Below are 24,589 nucleotides of genomic sequence, written 5' to 3' on the forward strand. Positions count from 1 at the left end.
ATCCAAAGGGAGTTAGGTCATTGAAATCACGAGGCCAAGTTGTTGTCAAAGCCAAGCTTTTTAGATATTTATCAGATTCATAATTATATTGTATTCTTGTTAAGGGACGACAACAATAGTTTTGATGCGTAAGACAAAGAACACTTGATATTTTTTTATAAAAATTAAATTTTATTAATCTAGTTGTTAAATTAAAAATTATTTTTCATAGATCAAGTTTTAAAAAAATGACAAATAAAAAGTCAGTTAACAAATTGTCAAATAAATTTGTTTAACATTTAATATAAAATTTTTAAATATAAATAAATACGGACTGTAGAGTATAAATTCGTCTAAAACATAGTATGTATGATTAACTTATTAATGTTACATTATTCAATTATTTGATTAATGAAATTCAATATTATAAAGAGTATTATGGAAAGTAACTCTGATTAAAGTAATTTAATTCTCTCTCTATACATATATAATTTATTGAAAGATTCAAAAACTAAATCTTAATTATTAGATTTGTTTAAAAGTGATGATATAATAATTATTTATTAATGTTGGCTACTCATATATACATAATTATATAATTTAAATTTATAAGTTTCACAATTTTAAAATAAAAGCTTCTCATGTTAGATACATTTTCTCAATTTTTTTTTATCAAAATGTTATCCCATCTTACTATTCCAATTTAAAGCTTAGATTAAGTTAGATTATTTATTTTCAATTTTACTAATATTCTTTATATCACTAAGTTATGGCCCTGTCAAAATCTTATCCAATCTATACTAATCTAATTTAAAGCCAAGATTAACTGTGTATTTGAAAGGGTATTTCATCTTATTAAAAGTTTATTTTATTAACTAAAAAGTTAAATGGTTCTGTTTTTTATTTAAAATATTGTTTTAAGATTAAATAATTTTTAACACAATCAATTTTTCTTCATCATAGGTAATTTTTCAGTTAGTTAATAATAATAATAATTTAATATCTTACATATTTTTATTTTATTCAAATTTTAAATTTTACTTAAATTTAAAATATTTGCATAATGCAACGAAAAACTTGTTCAGAATTCTTAATTTTTTATAAATTATTATATAATTAAATAACCACTACACTTTATTAAAAAAAATTGCTTTATTTCATATAATCCAATAAAAAAACAATGCAATTAATGATTTTAAAATATAATAATATTTTTTATAATATTATTTAACCAATTAAAATTTAATTAATACGAACTTTTTTGTAATAAATTTAAACAACTGAAAAACTAATAAAAAAAGAAATATTAATTATAAAATTAACAAGAATCTACAACTGACCTTATCCGCACGAATATATGTTTATCTTTTGAAAAATAATTTTTATAAATGCGCCATTTATTTATTTTTAAAAATAAAAATACCTTTTTTTTTCTAATAATAAAAATACCTTTTAACTAGCTAATGTATTCCCAAATTTTATCATAATAAGATAAATTTAGGAAACAGTCAAAAGACTAATTTTCAACTAGTTTATACAAAATTAACATAAAAGTATTTTGTTAAATTCATTTTAACACAATTATAATTTTTTAATGAACTTTGGAGATTTAATTATGGTATTTAGAGTGTTCAACATTTGTTTCAACTCAAATTAAATTTTTTTTTATTGATTTATATTTGATTGAATTCATTTAGATTTTAAATCTCATTTTAAAAATATATCAAAATAAATTTATATATCTTTTAAGATTTTTCATGCTATTAAAAAATTGAAAAAAATATTATAAATTAATGAGAATATAAAGCGAACCTTATTTTGATGAGTATAGTTCGGGAGTCAACAAATGATTTTTGAAAAAAAAAAAATTACTTTCAATAAAAAATATTTATGATTTCGAAAAAATATATTTTATTTGTATATAAAAAAATACAATATTTTTTTTTACTTTTCAATATATTTAAATTTGTATAAAAATATTTAAATAAAATATACATAATTAACGAGAATCTACAAATGACCTTGTCCGCAATAATATTTTTTGAAAATATTGTTTTACATAAAAGCGTCATTTTTTTAATTTTTAAAAAGAAGATATTTTTCAACTAACTAGATTATCTAAATTGTTATTATAATTAGATAAACAAAAAAAAAAGTTAAAAAGACTATTTTTCAACTAGTTTATAAAAGCTTAACATAAAAGCACTTTCTTAATTCTATTTAAATGAAATTATAATTTTTAATACATTTTGGAGCCTTAATGAATAGATTTAGAGTTTATAGACATAATAACCAAAACATAAATTAATTAAAAATTAAGTAAATAAAAATTTATAAACATAAAAATAATAATTAGATTAGTTAGATTTTATAACTGATTTTAAAAATTGATCAAATTAAAATTACATGTATATATAATTTTACTGATAAAATTAACATCTCACTCATATTTATGAACTATATATTAATAAAACTGTAATACTTAACTATTTTTTACACTTTTATTTTCAAATTTATATATTCATATTGTTATTATTATTATTATTATTATTATATCAATTATATAAGTATATTTTTAGATTAATTTAAAATTATTTTTGTATATCATCTTTTTAATATAAAAATTTTATATAAAAATAAATTTATTTAAAATTACTTTCAAAATAATAAATGTGTTTATTTATCAGATTTTAACTAAATTAAAGAGTATATGAATTAAATTTCTAATTTAATTCAAATCACTTTTAACATGTTAAGATTGTTGATTTAAATCACTTTTAACAAGTTAAGATTGTTGACACCGTATATAAACTTAAACATGCAAAAGTGATCAATTTAATGAGGAATTGTTTTAAATTATCTTTTTATTATATATATATATATTAAAATTTATAGAATTAATTTATTTATATATATTATTTAAAAATTTTATATTTACATATATTTTAAAATTATATTATCTATTGATATAAAATAATGTAATAAATTATTTATTTATTTATTTTTATAAATTTTTATTAAATTAACTTATTTAATAAAAACTTTCAAACCAACTATTATATTAGTTAATCTCATATTTTATCAAAAACAATTATTAAATATTGTATATACAAGTTTGTCAATAAATTTTAACTCACTTTTAATCAGACCAGATAAAATAATTTTTTTATTCAATCCGATTAACAAACACTTTATCAGTACCTTAAAAACTTATTAATGTTGTCAATCTCTTTATAAATAAATAAACTATTTTTATTAATAAATTTAAATAGCCTCTTCATCTAGTTTTTGGAGTGGAAATATTTTTTTAAAGCTTTACATGCTAATTACTAAAAGTGAAAAGAAAAAAAATATATAAACAATATTAAATTAACAAGAATATAAAACTAACTTTATTTGTATGAATATATTTCCATCCTCTTTTTTTTAATTATTTTACACAAAGTTGTCGCTTTTTAAAAAATACTTAATGCATTTAAATTTTTTATCATGATTGAATAAAAAAAAGTGAGACTAATAGAAAAATAAATAAATAAGGGAAACCAACTTTTAACAAGTTTATAAAAGCTTAACATAAATTTATTATTTTGAAAATTATTTAAATGCAATTGTAATTTTTAAATAAATTTTGGATGTTTAATCAATAGTATATTGAAAACTTTTAAATCTTTTTAACTCTTTATAAACAAATAAACCGTTTTTATAATAAAGTTAAATAACATTTTCATCATTACTGTGGAACACAAGTATTTCCCGATAATTCTGCATGCTAATAAGGAAAATAAAAAATATATATTAATTATAAAAGAAATACAGAACTAACTTAATCTGTATGAATATATTTATAATATATTTTATTAAATAATTAATCACTATATATAATTTATAAAGATTAATTATTAATAAAAGTGATTTTTTAAAATAAGAGTAATTTTAATTTTCATTAGGTGTTTTTTAAATTAAACGTTTTGTTTATTTTAATACTAATTTTTATACTTTTATATATAATCTGCAAGTATTATTTCTTGAATGAAAGTATTAATTTACCTATGAAATGAAAATATTTTTTGGGATCAATTTTAATTTTCATATTTCTTAATTTTTATATATAGAGGTTGATATATATAGTTATAATCAGTTAACGTATTTTAATTAAGTGTTATTATCTTCTTAATTGTCACATAATTTATTTTCAATTAATATTTAATTTTTTATTAAGTTTTTATTTGAATTTTATTTTTAAAATTTTATCTCTCTAATTTGTTCATATTTAATATAGTAAAATATTAATTATTATAATAAAAGTATTATTTTTTTAAATTATTAAATTTAAAATAGCTACACAATATTATTTTATTTTTAATTTAATAATATATTTATAATGCACAAAAAATATCAAAACTTTTTTTAAATTCATATATGTATATAATCCATTAAATATAAGTTAAATAAAAAACTTAAGTCAAGTATAAGAATTTTTAAACTTACATTGGTGTGAAAAGATCATTCTTCATGTATATATATATATATATATATATATATATATATATATATATATATATATAGATAATTTATCTGATTATATATTCTTAAAAATTATAATACTAACATCATTTACATTAATTAATTATTTTTCTCTTTATAATTATATGAAATTAATTATGTGCATTAGCTTAACATGAAGTATTTTTAAAAAATATATATTTAAACACAAAAATAAATTTTTAATGAATTTTGTAAATTTAATTAATAATTTTTATTATTTTTAATCACTTTATAATTTTTATAATAAATTTAAATGACTAATATTTAATTCACTTGTGTGATTGATTAATTTTTTAAAAGTCAATAAAAAATGACTAAATTTATGAAATAAATACTTTGATTTTAAAAATACCAATCATAAATAATGTATTTAAAAGAATGTTATTGGTATTTTCTATGTTTAATGTGAATATTTATTTTTATATTGTGATATTTTTAATGAGATTGCGGTATATGTTGTTTCAATTAATTATATTAGTATATGTTTACTTGAGAAAATTTGTATGACTGTAAAATTAATTGTAGAAAAAAAAAGTAAAAGAAAAGTGTAAGTACATAATTTATCATGGTATGAATAGTTTAATTTTAGTGAAATAATATTATTTTTAATAATAATACAGTAAATGTTAATAAAATATTTGATTATTTTAAATTTTTAGAAAGTTTAACTATATTTGTAAATTGAATAAATGATTTAATTTTTTAGAAAGATATAACGAGTTAAAGGACAAGCGCTCCGCTCTTATTTTTTAGAATATTTTGATATTTAACAAAAACAAATGTGAATCTTTAAGATAATAATAATTAAATTTCTAAAAAAAATGGTATCATTTAAGAAAAAGCAATAAAAAAAACTTAATAAATATTATTATTATTATTGTAATATAAATTTTTTAAACTATGCAAAACTACACATTATAATAAATAATAAATTTTTATTAAAATTTATAACATTTAACAATATCAATATGTTAAATTTTAAACAAAAAATCATTATATATATTTTATTATGTAATATACTATACAGATTAAAATAGCAATTTAAAATATAAAAAAAATGTAAAATTAAATTATGGCGTGAGGTTGCGAACAGAGCCAACAAAGTATTAAGAATCTTGCATGAGTCCAAAGAGTCACAGAGCAGTCTCTTCTCTATAAATACAACCACCTCTTATCATTCAACTCACTCTCTCTTCACAGAGAAACTCTCACTTCTTTCTCTTCCTTTCGTAGGAACTAAGAACACAACCATTCACATGGAAGGAGGAGTTCCTGAGGCTGATGTCTCTGCTTTCAGAGAATGTTTGTCTCTTTCATGGAAGAATCCTTATGTCCTTCGCCTGGCTTTCTCTGCTGGAATTGGTGGCCTTCTCTTTGGCTATGACACTGGTAAATCAATTATTAATATTTTTTCTAATGATAACAATAACAAGTTTTAATCACATAAACAACAAGCACCCGTTTCTCTGTTTTCCTGTGTATGGTATTTGCCATTCCTATGCTTTTGTTTTATTTTTCTACCCATTAATTTTTGTTTTTGACAATTGGTCGGTGCAGGGGTCATATCTGGGGCTCTACTCTATATCAGGGATGACTTCAAAGCTGTGGATAGGAAGACTTGGCTTCAGGTACTTAATGCATGCTCATCAGCCCTTTTCTCTGTAAAATGAAACCTTTGTCCTTCATCAATTCTCTCTCTTGAAATTTCAAGCCTTCTTTAATGAACTTTAATGCTCTCATAATCATGTTGCATAAAATCTGCATGTTTTGTGAAAAAGCTTTAATTTTTATTTTACCTTTTGTTTTTGGACTTGTTCATGAATTTTAATCTGATCATGTTGGCGAATATTGGTTAAGTTTGTCGTCTTCTGCAGTTCTGCTCCGTCATCACGAGAAAGGCGTAATTGAAAGTTTTAATCTAGTAATTAAATACAACTTGTGACTCTCTGTTTTGTTTTTTTTGTTTTAAAATTGGTTATGGGATTCTGTTTTTCTTTTACTGATTATTTGGCTGGATAATATATCACCAGATCCGGATTCATCTGTTCCCAATTATATGTTTTTTTAATAAATATTTTGTTCATTTATTTTCCAAAACACTACACATAAATTGACAAATACCCATTTTTCCAAATCTTAACATATTCTTCCCAACCTGCATCATCTTCTATCCATTCATAAAAAGCAAAAGCAGCAACTTGGCATATAAAATAGATGGGACCCACTGGTTGGTAAAAGTAAACAATAGTTAATGAGACCATAAATTCTTTTTGGTAAGAATAATTGTACATTTAATGATTTGATCTCATGCCTTTTTTTATTCAGAAGTTATTTATTGAGTTTATGAGATCACATTTATTCAATAGATGTTTTTCTCTCCGTATTTTTCGATTTGATTTGAATATGTAATCAGTTAGAAAAAGTAGCGTTTTAAAATCAAATCATTTATTATTATTTTAATTTAAAATGCATTATAATTCCAACTCTTCCAAATTTAAATTTATTATTTTATTTTTGGGATAAATACAAGAAAATTTAGTTTTTTTTTTCTGATTTTAGAAAAATAAAATCAGTTTTTTTGACAAATCATCTTATTTAAAGAGCCGGAAACAAATAGTTATAAAAATTTATTATTATTTTTATATAGGTCATGAATTTAATATTTATTCCTTAAACTGCAATGTAATTGCGCACGTCACTAAAATCTCAAAAAGTTAATTATGCCTTCTTCTTTTATACTTCGTTTAGTTAAAGTGAAATAAGAGAAGAAAAATAATAATAGAGAGATAAGAAATTGAAACACTTCTCTTATATAATACAAGTGAAATGCATCCTATTTTACTTGTTTACGTTAATATTAACTTTTAATATTAGTTTTTAGTAAATATAGTTGGAAAGTTTGGGGCGTAAAAGAAACATCTATTTTTGCTTAAAATTAATCCTAGAAATTAATGTTAGTTTTTTTTTTTTCATTTTTTTTTTTACAATGTTCTTGAAATGTCCTTCTTTCATTTACATTTCATTGTTGTTAATAGGATCATAATTGTTTATATAAAACTGGATACTTATTTTTTATCTATAGAAATGATTGTTTTTTTTTTTTTCATGTGAAACAATTTTTTAAATTTACTATTTTTTATCATTTATTTTCTACCTAGCTTTTTTTTAATCTCAAACTGAACAAAACATTAAGATTTCAGGAACATTATGATTATTTATCTATCAAGAGTATAATAAAATGACCGTGCAAAGTGAATTATGAAGTGATTAAAATCATTCATTAATAAACCGTTCGTACTTCTGCATTTTGATTTTTACAGGTGTCAAACAATTTCCTTTAATTAATTATGGGAGCCGTAAGAAGAATGTAAAGTTTAAATAGTAATTAATTTAAAAAAATATCATATAAATTTTTTAAATTGATTTTATACTTTATTTGATAGTGACTAAAATCACCTGTTTTATAATGAAATATAATTTTGACAAGAGTGACATAAAACATGTAATCTCTAGCGGCAAAAACTCACATTCAATTCTATTTTCGTGAAAATGGACTCCTTTGAATGAAAATGAGGAATGCAGCAAAATTTTTTCAAGAAGAAATAGGAGTAGAAGTAGGAGTGGAAGAGTTAAAAAGAAGATGAAAGAGGTGAGTATGAGGGTGAGGATGGAGATGGAAAGAGAAAGAAAGAAGTTGAGAAGCGATGAGGGTGGAGGTAGAAGGAGTTGAGAGAGGAAGAGAGGAGTTGTATATAAGAAAAAAAAGAAAAAGTGGATATGAAAGTTGAAGAGAGAGTATCAAACATGAAAGAAATGGAGAAAGAAAAAGTTGGAGGATCTAAAATTTATTTTATACTTTTCTCTAAGGGAGTCAATTTCGCTCAAGAAAAAATGGAATTTACAGTTGCAGAGAATCCATATCTTAATGCTGCAGAACTTACTGGTATGTAGAACATTGTTTAAATAGTGTTGCGATACTTGATAACTTATGACAGGAAGCCATTGTGAGTACTGCACTTGCTGGAGCGATCATCGGTGCTTCAGTAGGTGGATGGATCAACGATCGTTTTGGAAGGAAAAAATCAATAATAATTGCAGATACCCTGTTTTTTATTGGGTCTGCTATCATGGCTGCTGCAATAAATCCTTCTATTCTCATCGTGGGTCGAGTTTTTGTTGGCCTTGGTGTTGGAATGGCTTCAATGGCATCTCCTCTCTACATTTCAGAGGCTTCTCCCACCAGAGTTCGAGGAGCTCTTGTAAGTCTCAACAGTTTCCTCATCACTGGTGGGCAGTTCCTCTCCTACCTCATCAACTTGGCTTTCACTAAGGTCACCTTTTTCTTTACCATGCTCAAAGCCTTCTTAAGTTCTTATTATTTTGTTACTTGTTTTATTGGTTTGTAATGTAGAGGATAATGTATAACAAACCAAATTACTAAACATGCTTAGCTTATGCTGTCATATATGCATTATTGTTCATACTTTAATGATTCTTTTTCCCAATAACTATCAAAGGTGGACATGATTTTTAAAATAAAACTGTAATTTTAATTGAAGAACAAGTTTATAATTTAGACTTCTCCTTGTAATATGCTAACAGAATATTTGGTAACTTTCTTTTTTTTTTCAGGCGCCAGGAACATGGAGGTGGATGCTTGGGGTGGCTGCTGCACCTGCTATAATTCAAGTGTTTCTGATGTTTTCACTCCCAGAATCACCCCGGTGGCTGTTCCGAAAGGCGAGTAAATTATTTGAATTTTCTCTTGGTGATGAACTGCATCGTTTCTGATTTATTTGTTCAATGTGTAACAGGGAAGGGAAGAAGAAGGAAAGGCAATTTTAAGAAAGATTTACCCTCCAAGTGAGGTTGAAGCTGAAATCCAGGCTTTGCAGGATTCCGTTGCTTTGGAGCTGAAGGAAGCTAATGCTTCAGAAAAGATCAGCATGATCAAGCTGCTGAAAACCAAGACTGTGAGGAGAGGTTTGTATGCAGGAATGGGCCTTCAAATCTTCCAGCAGTTTGTGGGTATCAACACTGTGATGTATTACAGTCCCACCATTGTTCAGTTAGCTGGTTTTGCATCCAATCAGACAGCACTTCTTCTGTCTCTAATCACTGCTGGCCTTAATGCATTTGGTTCAATCTTGAGCATATACTTCATTGACAAGACTGGGAGGAAAAAGCTTGCTTTGTTCAGCTTGTGTGGTGTTGTTCTATCACTAGTACTTCTAACTGCTACTTTCCGCCAAACTGAGACTCATTCTCCATTTATCAGTAAAGTGGAAAGCTCTCATTTCAATAACACCTGTCCTGGTTTCAGCCAAGCAGTGAATCCTCAAGAATGGGATTGCATGACTTGCCTAAAGGCTTCACCTGCATGTGGTTTTTGTGCATCTGCATCTAACAGGGTAAGTACCTAACTCATGCAATATTTTGTCACACATTTGCTTTTACCATATAGTAGGATTTTAATCATTAGTCTCAAATATGCAGCTCTTACCAGGGGCATGTTTGATCTCCAATGATACTACAAAGGATCAGTGCCAAAAGGAGCACAGGTCATGGTACACAAAAGGGTGTCCTAGCAAATCTGGATGGCTTGCAATACTTGGGTTGGCTTTGTATATCATATTCTTCTCACCAGGGATGGGAACTGTTCCATGGGTTGTAAACTCTGAGATATATCCTTTAAGGTACCGTGGAATCTGTGGAGGGATTGCTTCTACAACAGTTTGGGTTTCAAATCTGATTGTTTCTCAGTCGTTTTTGTCCTTGACTGAAGCTATTGGGACAGCATGGACATTCATGATATTTGGGTTTGTTGCTTTCATTGCAATTTTCTTTGTGATCATTGTTGTACCTGAAACCAAGGGTGTTCCAATGGAGGAAGTTGAGAAGATGCTGGATGAAAGAGCTATGCATATTAAGTTTTGGGAGAAGAGAAGTGGCAATCAGAAGAGTTGACTCACTTTTTAAATTTAATTATGCTTTCTTTTAGAATAAACTTTGTTTCGCATCACTTTACCATTACACTTCCCTTACATTGATAAAGACATAGAGGGAAAGTGCATATCAACTGTGTTTTAGTGGGTGCAAGAGCAGGTGTAAAGCCAAATTGATGTGAGATAAGTATATTTATTAGCTTCTTTTGTGAAGAATTGTGTCTAGAGATTGTGAATTGTTTTTTTTTTACCCAAAGATTTGCCGCTTCTACTTTAGTTCTAGGGTTTTAATGTTTTGACTGAAGCTTTCTGTCAAAGCCTTATGAAACCCCAAGGATGAAGAATGAGAAATGAAAATACTATTTATTATAAAAGAAGTGTTCAGTCATCATCACTTGCTTTTGTATTTTTTTTTTTCCCCTTTTTCTTCTATGTGAAACTTCATTTTGGAGGGATATGTATACTTTTTTTCAAGTAATATTGTTAATTCCATATATATATTTGTTAATTCCACTCTCCTCTTCATATTCAACTCAATTCCTTCACTGGCTCTTTTCATTTTCAGCTCCCTCTTCTCCCACACCCACTTAACCCTCTCTCCACCTACTTAACTTTTCATCTGCTATTATATAGTTGTTACTAAATTATACTAAAGTCATAAGATCTTTTGATGTGTATATATAAAATAATGTAAAACTCCAATTTTAAACGAATGAAATACATTATTCAAAATATTTCTTCTATGACCATATGTAAAATAGAAACTTGTTTATGTTTTTCTATTCATCATCCATTTTTTTTTCTTTTTTTTCTACTGAACTCATTGTAAAATTGAATTTCAAATTATGCTCACTTGACTGCCCAGGAATTAATGTTTCAAAATTTATCCATTAGTTTATTATGTTTTCGTTACCCACATTTCATAGTGATTAGCTGACAAAAATCCATTCCTAAGAAACTTTAATGACAAAAATCCATTCCTAAGAAACTTTAATGCAAATTTTGAGTCTCCAACTTTGAGATAATATTTTTTCTTCATAAACTTCTCTTGTGACAAGAACTAGAACAATTTTTTTTTTATCTTCTTCTATTTTCATCTTTGTAAAAGTTATATAGAGCTTGAATTTGATATTTAAATATTCTTTTCAGCTACGATATGATATAGTCAATCATTCATAAATAATTTTAATACTTTGTAAATAGATTCATCAAAATTATAATTAAATGAAAATAAATAAATTCATTTATTTTGATTAGTATTATCCTATCTATAATAATAAGAGTCAGAATTTGAGATTTATTAACTGAATATTTTATTTTCTTATAATCTTTTCTTAAAGAATTTATCAAGGAACTTTCTCAAAAAATCAGATACCAAATCTCTTGTGATGAGAATCAAAACGAATTCTCCTTTTCTATCTCCCTCTCTAACTACACTCCTACCTTTCTTCTTCATATTCAACTCTTTCACTACTCCTCTTTCCCCATACATAACCCCTCCTGCTTCCCTCATCCCTACATACTCATTCCTCTTTTTTCTTTGGCTTTTGTAAAATTCAATTAAGCTAATTTAAAGTTTGATTAAATAAATTTTATATAATTTTTTTTGTCATTTTTTATTAAAAATAACATTGATTGTCACATTATAACTGAAAAAGATCAAGATCTCAAAATTCATATGAAATTCGACATAGTTTTTCTATCTCATAAACTACTACATAGGACAACAATATAGCATTTTTAGTTCAAGAAATAGTTTAGTTATGTCTTTTGAATAATTCTCTCATACATTATATAAAAAGTTAAATGCTTGATAATAATAATAAAATATTTAATCTTATTATGAATTATAATTTGATCTAAATTATAAGTTAAATATCTTGTTAAAAATTAAAAAATTTACGTGTTTAGGTTTAATTTTAAATTCTTTTTTTTAGTTAAACAAATTCCTCGTTAAAATTACAAGAATTTTAATTTTTGATAAAAGAAATATTCAAATTAGATATTTTAACATGCAGGTATTGTTCTGATTAGGTAGATTTTGTTCTGTTTTTACCATTGTACCTTGTTAAATAAAAAATGTAAAGTTTTATTTTTAAAAGAAATTGACTTTCTCCTGTCAAAATAATTTATCCAAGCACACGATAAAGTTTTGTAAAACTAATATTTTTTATGCACTACACAGGTATCATTAAATTAAAAATATATTTTAATAAATAATTTAAATATATTTAATAATTTTTAAAAATTAAATAAATTTTATTTTTCAAAATAAATTATAAAAAATCTCTAAAAATACTTCTATTAAAAAAACTGTAATTAAAAATTAATACTCACAAATTATATATAGTTTAATAATTATTATAATAATACAATGACTTATTTTTGTTAAAATTTACTTGACGATGAAATAATAAAATTAATATGTTTAATATATTTGAAATTGAATTTATTACTGTTTATTTTATAATATGAGTATATATGTTACTTTTTTATTCTAACAGAGTTATCTTTTGATATGATATCATACTCTGTATACTTTAACTATATATATATATATATATATATATATATATAAATTAAATTATTAATAATATAAGAGTAAATATAATAAAAATAAGTTTGAGTCTGATTAACCGCTAGCATATTTCATTTTTTAGTAGATGAAAATCATGTAATTTTTTATATGCATGTATATGAAAAAAAATAAAAATATAAGAGAAAGATAAAAGATAATCGTATTTGTATCAATCTTTTAATGTCCAAATTATAGACTGTAGCATGAATTACAATTAAGGGGTGCGGGTTTAGTGAATCGTATTACACAGTTATTAAGGGGATTTAAATATTAACACAAGCATTTTTTTATTTGTATTTTTTTTTTAACGGTGAAGTAAGGTAGTTGTGAGTTGTGATGAAGCATTAGGCATGAAGAAATGAGAAATCACAACTTCAGAAAAGTTTCCATTATTAGAGTGGAAAGTAGTCTACATTTGTCTGCACGTATTCTTCTTCTCCTAAACTCACTCTGCCTTCCCTATATTCGTTTTTCAAGGAGTCCACACACCTTTGTTTGAGTCCATTTTCCATTTATGGTTTGGTGCACTGGCGCAGTCATTAGTATAAACGAGCCTGCTTCTATGATTCAACAAAACGAGACAACAACATGGAGGGAGGAGTTCCTGAAGCTGATGGCTCTGCTTTCAGAGAGTGTTTGGCTCTTTCAAAGAACAATCCATATGTTCTTCAACTTGCTTTTTCTGCTGGAATTGGAGGCCTTCTCTTTGGCTATGACACCGGTAATATATTTGCACATTTGTGGTTTTTTTACTTTTCTAATGTTTTGACATTTGAGTGTTTGACCATTGATGGATATGTAGTACAGGTGTGATATCTGGAGCTCTTTTGTATATAAGAGACGAATTCAAAGAAGTGGACAGAGAGACTTGGCTTCAGGTAATGCTTGCGGTCACAACTAGGAAAATGAGATGTCACTCTTTCGTTTATTATTAATCTTTCTTGCCCATCTTGGTGTTGAGAAAATTACGCCGAATTTTCTTGTAATGTCAGATTTGTGGAAGTAAAAAATAAATGCGGAATATTTGCACACACAAAATTGATAACAGAGTTCAGCCAACAATGCCTATGTCTCCAAACTGCTGCAGATATATTACTGAAAAAGGGAATACACTCAGTGTTTACATAACACTTAAAAATACTCACAACCACTCACAACCCATAACCCAATTATACCCAAAAGCTAAACTATTTTCTCTCTTTTTCTTTCTCTTATTTGCTCTCTATTTTTCTCTCAAAAATAGATGCAATGAATGGATGGAAGAACTTCGTATTTATAGGCAACAAAGCATCACAATTTGCTAATTTTTCAACTAAAGTTAGTCACCGAAAACGCTAACATTCAACCGAATATTAGGTACCGAAAATGGCACACCATTTTTGACTTTTCAACACTTGGTTGGCACGATGTCCATGAATTCATCTTGTGTTCAAATGCATCCACAAACAAACGCATGTTTGTCTCCAGCCTCCTCATACAGTGCCAAGGGAAAAATTCTTGAAGAGTAAAATGGACACACGCCCATTGTGCAGGAAATTATTTCATGTGTTCCACATGCACAGGTGAATATGGTCGAGAATAAAAAAAATTGTTATTTTTGTTTTCCATTGCCCTTATTTTGTGGACATGTATACACTATAGCTCCCCAGAGTTTTTGTTTAATGGTAAAACAGCCCCCTATTTAAAACTGCATATATTAACTATCCCAACAAATATTAGTTTAAAACTGTGTTAATATATATATATTAAGGTGGTTTGGGTTGAGTAGATTTTTGGAGATGCTAATGATGAAAGTGCATGACATAAATTCTAGTCCTGTAAAAGAGATAGAGATAAAAAAACGAATTTTTGAAATAGTTATTAAAAGACATTTATTAATTAATAATATTTTTGAAATTTTGGTTTGAGACCAAACTCATTGGCACTTTGTGATTCATGTAGCCGATTTCACCCACTGCACCACAAGACTTGTTTGTTGTTGTAATTGTGTTAATCTATATAATGAATTGCATTATCATTCCTTAAAGTTTAATAATAATGCATCAGATATTTCTCTCTCTATTGACATTACATTGACGTCTCTCAATTCATATACTAGGGATAGGTGTGAGTTTATAGAAAGGATACATAGTGTTATGTTATTGCTTAAATTAATACGAATCTATGAAGTGTGAAAGAGGCAGAGGTATCGAAAGTAATATCAATAAAATTCTGGATGTGTGAATGTAATTTGCTTTAATATACATGTAACATGTTAGTAACTATAAAATGGTAATGGTGTAGCTTCATTTTCACTGAACAGGAAGCCATAGTAAGTGTGGCACTTGCTGGTGCCATTTTAGGAGCATCACTTGGTGGATGGATGAGTGATAAGTTTGGAAGAAAAACAACAATCCTTTATGCAGATGCACTTTTCTTTGCTGGGTCTGCTGTCTTAGCTGCAGCTCCTAGTCCAGCGGTTCTAATTTTTGGTAGAGTTTTTGTTGGTATTGGTGTTGGAATGGCATCAATGACATCCCCTCTTCACATTTCAAAGGCTGCTCCAACTAGAGTTCGAGGAGCCCTTGTGAGTCTCAATAGTTTCCTTATTACTGGTGGACAACTTCTTTCTTACTGTGTCAACTTGGGATTCACCATGTAAGAACCTATGCTTTACTTGCTCAACATCGTTTTTGCCTTCTATTTTTAACTACATTCACACAATAAAAGCATTCATGATTTCTCACATGTTTAAACCTTAAACTTCTTCCACATGTTTATTTACATTATGTGTCAAATTAAGGATTTTTCTACTGAGATAAATGATGATATGCTAATAAATTCGCTGGTACCTTTCTTTTAGGTGCGTGGAACATGGAAGTGGATGTTAGGAATAGCAGCAATACCTGCTCTACTACAAATTTTGGGATTGGGATCCTCTCATTTTTTGGCGCAAACATAACCTTCATTTTTCACTATTTTTGCATTTTTGCTTAAGCAAAAAATAATTCGCTTGAGTGAAAATGAAAAAACATGGAACATGAGAGTCATGTCACAGGAAAAGATCCTGATTCCAAATTTTGTGTACGATAATGCTCCCAGAATCACCTCGTTAGCTATTCAGAAAGGTTAGCAATTAGAACAAACTTAAGTACAACATCATTGGTATTATTAGTATTGTTCTCTTGTCAAACTTAGTATTTTATTTTAGTAATCATTGTTAATTTTAGTTTCTTAAATGAAGATTACTGTGATAAAGTGTCAATTTTTATTGGAGAACATCAGTTTTGCAACCAAGTTTTGTCACACAGTGATCATCTATTATCATACATACTATTAGTCATTTATATTTCATGTCTTATTATGGGTTGGTTGTTGAATATATAAAAGGGAAAAGAAGAAAAAGGGATACAAATTTTGAGGAAGATTTACCCGGAAGGGGAAGTTGAAGCTGAGATTCAAAATTTAAGGGAATCAACTGAAACGGAAATTAGGGAAGCAGAAAGCTCAGGTAAGGTGAGCTTGCTAACAATGCTTAAAACAAAAACTGTGAGGAGAGGTTTATATGCTGGGATTGGCCTTCAAATTTTCCAGCAATTTGTGGGTATCAACACGGTGATGTACTATAGCCCCACTATTGTTCAGTTAGCTGGTTTTGCCTCCAATGAAATAGCATTACTTTTGTCACTCATCACGGCAGGGCTAAATGCATTTGGTTCCATTCTGAGCATATACTTGATTGATAAGAAAGAAGCTTGCTATAGTTAGTTTGGGTGGCGTTATGGCATCCCTTGCTCTTCTTACTGCCATTTTCCACCAAACTCAGATTTCTTCCCCGTTGATTAGCCCAACTGAAACATCTCGCTTCAATGGCACTTGCCTTGGATACACTACAGCTACCAACCGTCATCAATGGCATTGCACCACCTGCCTTCAAGCTTCTCCACATTGTGGCTTCTGTGCTGCCCCAGATAAGGTTACAAAACATTAACTTGATCCACTCCAGGCTCAATTTTTTCAAATTATATTATTCGTTAACATACATTTTACATCACTCATATTAGCTAAAAATGTGTTGACATGTGATTAAAACGGTTAAAATTTACATGTGGTAGTACTAATTTCGCAATACATAATTAAATGATCTAAGAAGTTTTGTGCGTCAGCCAAGAAAATTTTGGTTAAAATAAGCTTTTTTCTTTAATAAAATTATATCTTATTACTCAATAACAAGAGGGGATTTACATTTGATGAAAAAAAAAAGAAAAAAGGTTAGCTTATATCTAGGCAAACGGAGTTTTGATATTCATTCTTGTTTGTTCTAACTCTTATATAATTTGTTGTGCAGCTAAAACCAGGGGCATGTTTGGTGCATAACGACTCCTCGAAGCATCATTGCACTTCAGAACATAGGGAATGGTACACAAAAGAGTGTCCAAGCAAAATTGGATGGGTTGCAATAATAGGCTTGGGACTCTACATCTTGTTCTTCTCACCTGGAATGGGAACTGTTCCATGGGTTATCAACTGAGAGATATACCCTTTAAGGTATAGAGGAGTTTGTGCAGGAATGGCATCCACAGCAGTTTGGGTTTCTAACCTCATTGTTTCCCAGTCTTTCTTAAGTTTGACTGAAGCTATTGGGACTGCATGGACATTCATGTTTTTTGGAATAACTGCTTTTGTTGCCATTATTTTTGTCATCATATTTGTCCCAGAAACCAAGGGTGTTCCAATGGAAGAGATAGAAAGGGTTCTTAATGAAAGAAGTCTCAACTTCAAGTTCTGGAAGAATTCTAGATCATGATCAACTTCTTTGCTTGTGGATTTTATATAAATTTGATGTTTTCATACTTTTTTTTTTACTTTACATTAGTCTTTCTTCTTTTTACATCCTTGACTCATCATAATGTTATAATACAATTCTTTTGACAGGCCTAAGTGTAAATTTTGATAAGTGTGAGATATTCATTTTTCTAGTTTAATATTAGTACTCATATTTTAGACGTAAAAATTAGTTTATTCAAGTTAAATATTTTTATTTATATTATAAGAAAATTTAAATATAATATTATAAATACTGTTAGTGTTTTTTTAATTAGAGTTATAATTTTATCTTAATAATTTATATAATAAAAAATATCTTTAAAATTAAAACAAGTTGCTAGAATAAAACATTTTTTAAATAAAAATAATACTAAAGTACTTAAGTTTTGTTTTTATAAATTTTTTAAAAAAAGTGCTATAGAAATGGTTCACATAAAAAGTAATTTTATTATTGTGTTTTAATTTAATTATCTTTTTTGACGTAAAAGGAAAGCAATATGTTTTTTTTTTTCCTTTATTTCTTTACTTTTGTTTATGTTGTTATAACAAAAAAATTTAAGCTATTTTTGGTACGAAAGCAAGTTTGGATCAATGAGACATGGATTTAATTGAATAATTGTTACTGGTGAAGCTTGACTTAAATATTTGGAGGGATGTAAAATAATTAACATAAAAATATGTAAATTAGAGATAAAAATTCGATGTTATGGAAGGTTTATGTATAATAAATTTTGTAGTATAAAAAATAATATAATCAGATTTGAGTTGTTGAATAAATAAAAATTAAGAATATGTTTGATTTTTCTTTTAAAAAGAGTTTTTTTTTTTAAATGTAGTATAAATTTATATTATATTTAAAAAAATAAAAAACTTTTTTTAAAAGAGAAATCAAACATACTTATTTCAGTATGTTTGGATTAATTCATTTAAGAAGTAAATTAAGAGTTTTATGAAAAGGATAATTAAGAAAAAAAGTAATCTTAAAAAAAAGGTTTAGGAAACATACACTAATTCACTCAAATTCAATTTATAAGAAAAACATAATTAATTTTTTTATTTTTCTATTATTTCAGTTTCATAATAAACTTTTATTAAAATTAAAATTTTTAATTATTAAAAGTAAATCCTTTGTCACTTTCCTTCGAGTAAAATTATTATATTGATATATCTTTTACTTAAATAATAAATTCTAACTTCAGTTTGAGATTAAAAAAATGAAAAACTGCGAAAAAAAAAATGAAAAACTTGAGAAAATAAACAATTTATTGTAATTTAAAAGATTTAGTAGAATGTGATATTAAGGTTTTAAAGAATTTTAATTTAAAATATAGTATGATATTCAGATTGATGAAATTTAAAAAAATAACTTAAAAAAATATAAAAATCACAATAACAAAATGATAAAAAAATATTTACGTAAAATAAGAATGAAAATCTAATTCAATATATCGATTCAAAAATTAAAAAACTCGATAATAATAAAGAAAATTTTGACGTATTAAAATTGGAAAAAAAATATTAAAAAGCCAAAATGGTAGATTAATCTTGTAATTATACAGTACCTAAAAGTGTAATTAAGGAAAAAAGAAAAAACCTGGGTGTTGAGTTTGGTAACTCTTAAACCCTAACGTCTAAACTGGCGCTGCTGCATCACTCTGCTCGTTCACCACCACATTTCCATTCCAATGGCCAATTCGAACCTTCTCCGATGGCGACCCACTCTTCACCCCATCTTTCCCAACCCTCTCCTTCGTTTCTCCACCTCTACTGCGGAACCTCTCTCCGAACCCGACCCTCCCCCTCTCCAACCTCAACCTCAACCTCAACCTCAACCGCAACCCCAACCCCAACCCCAATCCCAACCCCGAACCCTTCCCCCTCAACGCACTCCCGAGAAACTTGAAACCCTTATTTGCAGGATGATGGCCAACCGGGCCTGGACCACGCGCTTACAAAACTCGATCCGTTCCATCGTTCCCCTCTTCGACCCTTCCCTCGTCTACAACGTTCTCCACGCTGCCAAAACTCCCGAGCACGCGCTTCACTTCTACCGGTGGGTCGAGCGAGCTGGTTTGTTCTCCCACAACCCCGACACCACTCTCAAGATCATTCAAATCCTCGGCCGTTACTCCAAACTCAACCACGCGCGCTGCATTCTCCTCGACGCGCCCAGCAAGGGCGTCCCCTTCCACGAGGACATGTTCGTCTCCCTCATCGACAGTTATGGCAAAGCCGGGATCGTTCAGGAAGCCGTTAAGATCTTCCAGAAGATGAAGGAGTTAGGGGTAGAACGCACTGTTAAATCTTATGATGCTTTGTTTAAGGTGATTCTGCGACGGGGACGATACATGATGGCGAAGAGGTATTACAATTCAATGTTGAGAGACGGTGTTGAGCCTACGCGTCATACCTTTAATGTTCTTCTTTGGGGTATGTTTTTGTCCTTGAGATTGGACACTGCTATTAGGTTTTATGAAGATATGAAGAGTAGGGATATTTTGCCTGATGTTGTTACTTATAATACTTTGATTAATGGGTATTATCGGTTTAAGAAGGTGGAGGAGGCTGAGAACTTGTTTGTCGAGATGAAGGGGAGGAATATTGCACCCAATGTGATTAGTTATACCACAATGTTGAAAGGCTATGTTGCCGCAGGAAAAATTGACGGTGCACTTAATATTTTTGAGGAGATGAAGTCTTGTGGTATCAAGCCGAATGCGTTTACGTTTACTACCCTGTTGCCTGGCCTGTGTGATGCTGATAAGATGGCGGAGGCGCGGGATGTTTTTGGGGAGATGGTGGAGAGATATGTTGCTCCCAAGGATAATGCCATCTTCATGAGACTGCTGGCTTGCCAATGTAAGGCTGGTAAATTGGATGCAGCGGCAGATGTGCTGAAAGGGATGATACGTTTGAGTATTCCCACAGAGGCTGGTCACTATGGTGCCTTGATTGAGGGTTTTTGCAAGGCTAATGTGTATGACAGAGCGGAGAAATTGTTGGACAAGTTGATTGAGAAGGAGATTGTCTCGAGGCCCCAGAATTCTTTTGAAATGGAACCTAGTGCTTATAATCTGATGATTCAGTATCTGTGTGATCATGGGCGGACGGTTAAGGCAGAGACATTTTTCCGCCAGTTGATGAAAAAGGGTGTACAGGATACCGTTGCTTTTAATAATCTGATCCGTGGGCATGCAAAAGAAGGAAACCCTGACTCTGCTTTTGAGATTATAAAGATCATGGGCAGGAGAGGGGTTCCTAGAGATGCAGATTCCTACAGATTGCTTATTGAGAGTTGCCTCAGAAAAGGAGAGCCGGCTGATGCTAAAACAGCTTTGGATAGCATGCTTGAAAGTGGGCATCTACCAGAATCATCCCTTTATAGGTCAGTTATTGAGAGTTTGTTTGATGATGGCAGGGTCCAAACTGCAAGCAGAGTAATGAAAAGTATGGTGGAAAAGGGGGTGAAGGAGAATATGGACTTGGTTTCTAAGATATTGGAGGCCCTTCTCATGAGAGGTCATGTTGAAGAAGCTTTGGGCCGAATTGATTTGCTTATGCTTAATGGGTGTGAGCCTGATTTTGACCACCTTTTATCTGTTCTATGTGAGAAAGAAAAGACAATTGCCGCTCTCAAACTATTAGATTTTGTTCTTGAGAGAGACTGTATCATTAACATTTCAATCTATGATAAGGTTTTAGATGCTCTCTTAGCAGCAGGGAAAACCCTCAATGCTCATTCCATTTTATGTAAGATTCTGGAGAAAAGAGGATCCACTGATTGGAGCAAACATGATGAGCTGATCAAGAGTCTTAATCAGGAGGGGAACACAAAGCAAGCAGATGTTTTGTCAAGGATGATTAAGGGAAAAGAGGGAGGTCCCGTAAAGAGGGAAGGAAAGAAAAAAGCTACTGGAGCTACATAATTTGTTCTCACTTCATTTTCTTTTTTGTTTTAGAGGTGAGAGGTATTACTTTTTTTTTTGTTGTAATAAATTGCTATATGAGGAAGAGAATTCGTGAATTGTTCTTTATTTCAAATCCAATATTGCAGCTCTTTCTTACTGACTCCAACATTCTTTGTTTTGGATCACAGATTTTGTTATGACACACATCACTTGTTTTTTATTTAAATTTTTCTTATATTGTTTTCATCAGTCTACTTCTACCAATCTCTCCAAGAGTGTTTTTTTTTTTTTTATTTAACTCGATTCATTTTTAATGATGTAACTGTAAGAAGTGTGAAATGAACAGTCGTTTTCAATCATACTTTTCTCAAATTTACAGGGTTTGTAAATCTTTTGATTCTCTGCATCAATTTCTGTTTCTTTGTTATCCACTCCACTTTTATTTCGTTGATATCTAGTAATTGGGATGCTTGCTTTTACTGTTTTAATTTAATGTGTTAAAAAAAAAAAACTAGTCTGTCTTAGCTCATAACTTTAGCATGTACTTGAGGTAATATCTTATGTTCTTTATTATGCTTGCGTGATTTACATGACTACCGCTCACTTCCAATCTTAGGTAGGATCTTGATTTTGAATACCTTGGACCTCTCACCTTGATGGAAGCTGTTGTATGCCATCTCAACCATGAAACTTTTATGGTTTTTGGGAATCTTTGGAGGAATCGCATCTGCATCGAATTGGTTTTTGGGCATCTCATTGTTGTCTTTATTTCTCCAACACAAACTGTTGGAGTAGCATACACGCTGCGAGGAGGGTATTTGGAATCACTGCTATTGCAGCTTCAGTCTTCTCTGTTTTTCATTCCTGAAATTAAGGGGTTCTCTAACAGAGTAAATGGTTGATGTCAGAACACGGAAATCAAAACCTGTTTGAGAGTGAGGTAGATGCCAACGTGATTTAGATTCTACTCATCATCATCATCATAATCTCTAAGCACAGTGACTTTTGCGAGATCTTATCAACCTTTTTTCATTGGCTGTAGGGTTGGACCTAGCTATCACTTGGCACTCCATTTCCATGTTGGTAGGACGACCTGTAGTTTCTGTATTTGTGATTGGAGGTTTAAAGCTACCCAACAGTTGTTCTTGTTTCAAGACTTATGTGGAAAACATAACCATGGATGGGCAACAAAAAAGTTTAAGATATCATCCATATGGAAGGTAAATCTGGTAATGCTTGAAGTACATCACCATGCCTCACTTCTCTCCCATTAGAGGTGACAGGATTAGATGTAGATCTACCAAAATGTTAGGCGAGACTAGATACAATCAACTGGTGAAATTATGCAGATATAGTAAATGATAGTGTTGTGTGTCAATAACATTATTACATTCATAGAAGAATGTGTTAAGCGGTTGCTATTGTATGTCTTGTATACTGGGATTTTAGTACTGCTTTGGGACCAACCATATACTTCCCAAAAGATGCCTACCTGACCTTTCTGCAACTTGAATCGAATGTGTTCCACAGTCCACACAATTTGTTTACCGAACTAAATGTTTGAACCATGTTAAAATGGATATTAGCATTTTTTATCAATGTCTCTAATAAGAATCTTAGAAGAACTACACCACAAAAACTAGTCATTTAGCCATGCAGGCTAGTTGTGCACTAGTCCTGGGTGAATACTACAAAGTCAGTGTCACAACCAATTGAGAGACACGGTGAAAAGCTATGATGTAAATTGATAAGAACTTTTGGAGTATCACGCCACAAAGTCTTGGCTGGAGAGTCTCAGTCTCGACCTTGCAATTAGATCCAATCAAGTTCATATTTTTAGGCTACAAGGTCTCCACACTAGAAGGGAACTATCAATCCTGTACTGACATTCACTGGTCAGGAAAAGTCAGTTAATCATACTTGAAAAAAGAAATGCGTTAGAAGCTTCTGTTGGCTAACTCACTGTCATTTGTCATGGCGTGATACCTAAATTCAAAAATAGTTTGTGAAAAGGACTGATTAGCGACTTGATTATATTATAGTATTATTGCTAATTCAACATAAATGTTTCATGAATAATTTTGCAGCTAAGAGCCGACCAATAGAATAACAGCATACAGCAATTTCCAGTATTTGCGTTTTCTCTATATTCTGTTAATAAAGTGAACCAGAAGAAATACTTCCCATGGACATCATGGAGTGACCTTTTGGCATTTATTTGTATAAAGATTTCTGAAAGCAGCAGTCTCAATGTCCAGATCCCTGTAAATGAACACTTCGACAACCCACGTATAGTGCGGGAAAGATAGCCAACCTTTTATGAAATTCGACATTTTATTATGAAAAAAAATAAAAAAGATATTTGACATTATCAGAGATATCAATGTACTTAAAAGAAAAAATAAAATAAAATAAAATCACTACCTATCACTATTGATTTTTATACATGATAATAGCTCAGTTTATATATTGTACATCTCTAAAGCCTTGCTAGTAAGAAAACATCTAGTTTCTAGTTTTATTAATTAACAGTAAAAGTTCCCCTATCACAGGGGCACTAACGGGTTGCGATATCCTAGCCCAGCAAAGAGAGAAATGTCTGGGCCTACATTGATGGAAAACAGCACCCAACCCAATCAATTGAAAAAGGGAGTCTCAGGTTTTTAATTAAGGTTTCCATTTTTGTGACACCCTCTCCATGATTGTCCTTTGGTTATTGAATTTATTGAGTCTTGCCAAACAATCTTGGGTTCTCTGCAGTTGTTAAAAAACTGGATGAAATCTTAACTATAAAAAGCGCATTAAAATAAAAACAATAAATATAATGT

General features: G+C 29.1%; 2 protein-coding genes and 1 pseudogene across 5 annotated transcripts; all 3 read left to right on the forward strand.

The window, feature by feature from the left end:
• The first annotated feature begins 5,715 nt into the window (after window positions 1-5,715).
• LOC113854601 (probable inositol transporter 2) lies at window positions 5,716-10,617 on the forward strand. Of its 2 annotated transcripts, none has more exons than XM_027485700.1 (6): window positions 5,716-5,913; window positions 6,082-6,152; window positions 8,520-8,855; window positions 9,157-9,264; window positions 9,339-9,935; window positions 10,021-10,617. In XM_027485700.1, exons 1-6 carry the CDS (start codon window positions 5,781-5,783, stop codon window positions 10,489-10,491), a joined length of 1,716 nt encoding a protein of 571 aa, XP_027341501.1. In that variant the 5' UTR covers window positions 5,716-5,780; the 3' UTR covers window positions 10,492-10,617. The 2 variants fall into 2 exon arrangements, with proteins under 2 accessions (XP_027341501.1, XP_027341502.1); XM_027485701.1 differs by having other exon boundaries at window positions 5,728-5,913; window positions 9,339-9,801; window positions 10,103-10,617.
• A 3,018-nt stretch (window positions 10,618-13,635) lies between these two features.
• Window positions 13,636-17,833, forward strand: LOC113855850 (annotated as a pseudogene).
• Window positions 17,834-19,457: 1,624 nt separating this feature from the next.
• Window positions 19,458-24,144, forward strand: LOC113854434 (pentatricopeptide repeat-containing protein At2g37230). 3 transcript variants are annotated; one of them, XR_003502761.1, is made up of 3 exons: window positions 19,458-21,814; window positions 22,378-22,701; window positions 22,804-23,355. XR_003502761.1 is itself a non-coding variant. In XM_027485406.1 (2 exons), exon 1 carries the CDS (start codon window positions 19,539-19,541, stop codon window positions 21,777-21,779), a length of 2,241 nt encoding a protein of 746 aa, XP_027341207.1. In that variant the 5' UTR covers window positions 19,465-19,538; the 3' UTR covers window positions 21,780-21,814; window positions 22,378-24,144. The 3 variants fall into 3 exon arrangements, 2 of the variants coding, with proteins under 2 accessions (XP_027341207.1, XP_027341208.1); XM_027485406.1 differs by having other exon boundaries at window positions 19,465-21,814; window positions 22,378-24,144; XM_027485407.1 differs by lacking the exon at window positions 22,804-23,355 and having other exon boundaries at window positions 19,465-21,821; window positions 22,378-22,566.
• Window positions 24,145-24,589: the final 445 nt, after the last annotated feature.

This window comes from Abrus precatorius, unplaced genomic scaffold (genome assembly GCF_003935025.1).
Source record: "Abrus precatorius isolate BTA unplaced genomic scaffold, Abrus_2018 Scaffold11, whole genome shotgun sequence".
Classification (NCBI taxonomy): Eukaryota; Viridiplantae; Streptophyta; class Magnoliopsida; order Fabales; family Fabaceae; genus Abrus; species Abrus precatorius.

Coding starts and splice junctions, on each gene's coding strand:
- LOC113854601 (XM_027485700.1), top strand. CDS start 5,781: ATGGAAGGAGGAGTTCCTGAGGCTGATGTCTCTGCTTTCAGAGAATGT. Junction 5,914..6,081: donor TCTCTTTGGCTATGACACTG/GTAAATCAATTA, acceptor TGGTCGGTGCAG/GGGTCATATCTGGGGCTCTA. Junction 6,153..8,519: donor ATAGGAAGACTTGGCTTCAG/GTACTTAATGCA, acceptor AACTTATGACAG/GAAGCCATTGTGAGTACTGC.
- LOC113854434 (XM_027485406.1), top strand. CDS start 19,539: ATGGCCAATTCGAACCTTCTCCGATGGCGACCCACTCTTCACCCCATC.